Source organism: Octopus bimaculoides, chromosome 23 (genome assembly GCF_046866305.1).
Source record: "Octopus bimaculoides isolate indiv1 chromosome 23, ASM4686630v1, whole genome shotgun sequence".
NCBI classification, from domain to species: domain Eukaryota; kingdom Metazoa; phylum Mollusca; class Cephalopoda; order Octopoda; family Octopodidae; genus Octopus; species Octopus bimaculoides.
Window position 1 is genome coordinate 11,404,543 of NC_142950.1, and position 2,500 is coordinate 11,407,042.

At 41.2% G+C, this 2,500-nt stretch overlaps 1 protein-coding gene across 1 annotated transcript in view; it reads right to left on the bottom strand.

Moving 5' to 3' along the window:
• The window catches only part of LOC149131304 (doublesex- and mab-3-related transcription factor A2-like), a 118,190-nt gene that overhangs the window by 114,937 nt on the left and 753 nt on the right, over positions 1 to 2,500 (bottom strand). Inside the window, exons 1-2 of the mRNA XM_089340044.1 lie at positions 2,156 to 2,500; positions 1,994 to 2,071 (exon numbers count right to left, since the gene is read on the bottom strand). The exon at positions 2,156 to 2,500 is cut by the window's right edge and continues 753 nt beyond it. Of these exons, the coding sequence (XP_089196170.1) occupies positions 1,994 to 2,071; positions 2,156 to 2,500 (423 nt within the window). The remainder of the gene's footprint in view (positions 1 to 1,993; positions 2,072 to 2,155) is intronic.

Below are 2,500 nucleotides of genomic sequence, written 5' to 3' on the forward strand. Positions count from 1 at the left end.
ATTTTATCGAATCCGAAAGGATAAAAGACAAAGTTGGTCACGGCGGAATTTGAACTCAGAACATAAAGTTGAACGAAATGCCGCTAAGCGTTTTGTCCGGCGAGCTACCGATTCTGCCAACTCGCCGCCTTACGTAGATATTATATTAATATTAGATTTCTTAAATGACAACAAAAAACAAAGTCATTTACTGATGAAATGATTCAATTAGATTTAATTTTATATAAAGGTATTTAATTTCCCGTCTCCAGGCCGCCTCAGACATACACACACACATAAACAGATAGACAGACCAACCGGCCGACAGAAAGACAAACAGACAGATAGATAGGTAGGTAGATAGATAGATATACAGATAGATAGCCAGGTAGATAGGTAGGCGGGTAGGTAGGAAGGTAGGTAGGTAATTAGGTAGGTAGATAGATAGATAGATAGATAGATAGATAGATAGATAGATAGATAGATAGATAAGTAGGTAGGTGGTTACGTAGGTAGGTAGGTAGGTAGGTAGGTAGGTAGGTAGGTAGGTATATAGATAGATAGATAGATAGACAGACAGACAGACAGACAGACAGACAGACAGACAGACAGACAGACAGACAGGTAGGTAGGTAGGTAGGTAGGTAGGTAGGTAGATAGATAGACAGACATATAGACAGAAATAGAGAGACAGACGTAGAGATAGACAAATCTATAGGTAGACAGACACAGACAAACTGACTGATGGATCGACAGAGACATACACACGGACAGACAGACAGACAGACAGATAAATATAGATGTAGGTAGGTAAACAGGTAACATACAGACATACACACACCATTTATGAAATATTTCAAAACAGTCGCGCCAGCTTTCCTAATTTACTCCTTCATAGATGCAATAATACTTCGGATTATAAGGCAATTTTAAGGGGAGGGGCAAATCGATTGCACCGACCATTATTACTTGACAGATACGCATTTTATCAATATCGAAAGGACGAAAGGCTAAGTCGACAGTATATGTACAAGTTATACGTACATTATAAGTACATGTTCCAAAAGAGACATCACATCTACAAGTTATAAAGATATTTCGCGGTTTACCAAGAAATCAGGGTGGATGAGAAATTGGTGGCGGATGGGGGAGTGATTTAAAGGTCGCTTAGATACAGTGCATAAATATGTGATTGAGTGCTGCTTAGACCGGAACAGTATGGCACCCACTGATTTTGTGTTACCCGCAGTATGTGTGACAACATGCCGTCGCATCTCGACCGTCGCAGCCCCGACCCTAACATTGCTTTGCGTTAGTATTCCCAAAACACTCGGACCATATGGACATGCTCTCGTCGAGGGTCACCTACCTTTCAATAAATTTACTAGTGGGGCAGCACCTACCTGTTCGTTTAACTGTAACCGCCTTGTTCAATGAGATAAAATGAAGTTAGGACCTTCATACATACATACATACATACATACATACATACATACATATATATATATATATATATGTGTGTGTGTGTGTGTGTGTGTGTGTATGTATGTATGTATATGCAAGTATATATATAATATAAATATATAGATGTATATATATATATATATATATATATACATATATATATACATACATACATACATATATATATAATTATGTATGCATGTATGTATGTATGTATGTATGTATGTAAATATGTTTTCGGTTTTTAGCTAAATGTTTGCATTACGATAGTTTCGACATCTGGTCGTCTTTGGGCGCGGTTTAAATGGATATAATTTTAAAACATATCAAAGTGTGCACTCAACTTTTTGTATTGAGTACTACAGATGAAAGAAATTCATTTCGATCGTGCCAACTTTAGTAAAATCAATACATGAAATATCATACAATACAATATAATATAATAAAATATAACCTAATATGATATAATATAAATATAATACAATATAATATTTAATATATATATATATATATATATATATATATATATATATGAAGAGGTTTTACTTACCGGGGCTCTCGCCGTTCATAGCACTGTCGGGGTTACTAAAAACAGGACTGCTGGAATATGGGTTTGTAATGTGATTTCCTGCACCGACGGCTCCGCCGTGCCCGCCTCCGGGGCCTCCACCGCCGCCGCCGCCGCCTCCTCCGCCTCCGCCGCCGCCACCACCGCCACCGCCACCGCCACCACCGCCGCCGCCGCATCGCATATCGTTCGATGGCGTCGTGCTAGTTGTGGTAACCCCTGGCGATCCTGCCGAATTCGTCGAAGACGTTCCGCCGGGGAATATATTCATGCTGTCCGGATTGATGGTGAGCAGACCGTTCGGTCCGTATAGCAAGCCTAGTTCCCTAGCTTCGTTCTCCTCCTGGGCTTGCTGGCGCCGCAGCGCCACCTGGGCCGCCATCACCCGCTGGCGTTCGGCTATCAGGGTGCACTTAGCGCACACACAGTCCCTCCAGCGGCAGTAACGCTTGTGGCCTTTCAGGGCGGACACGACTCCGTGGTTCCTGC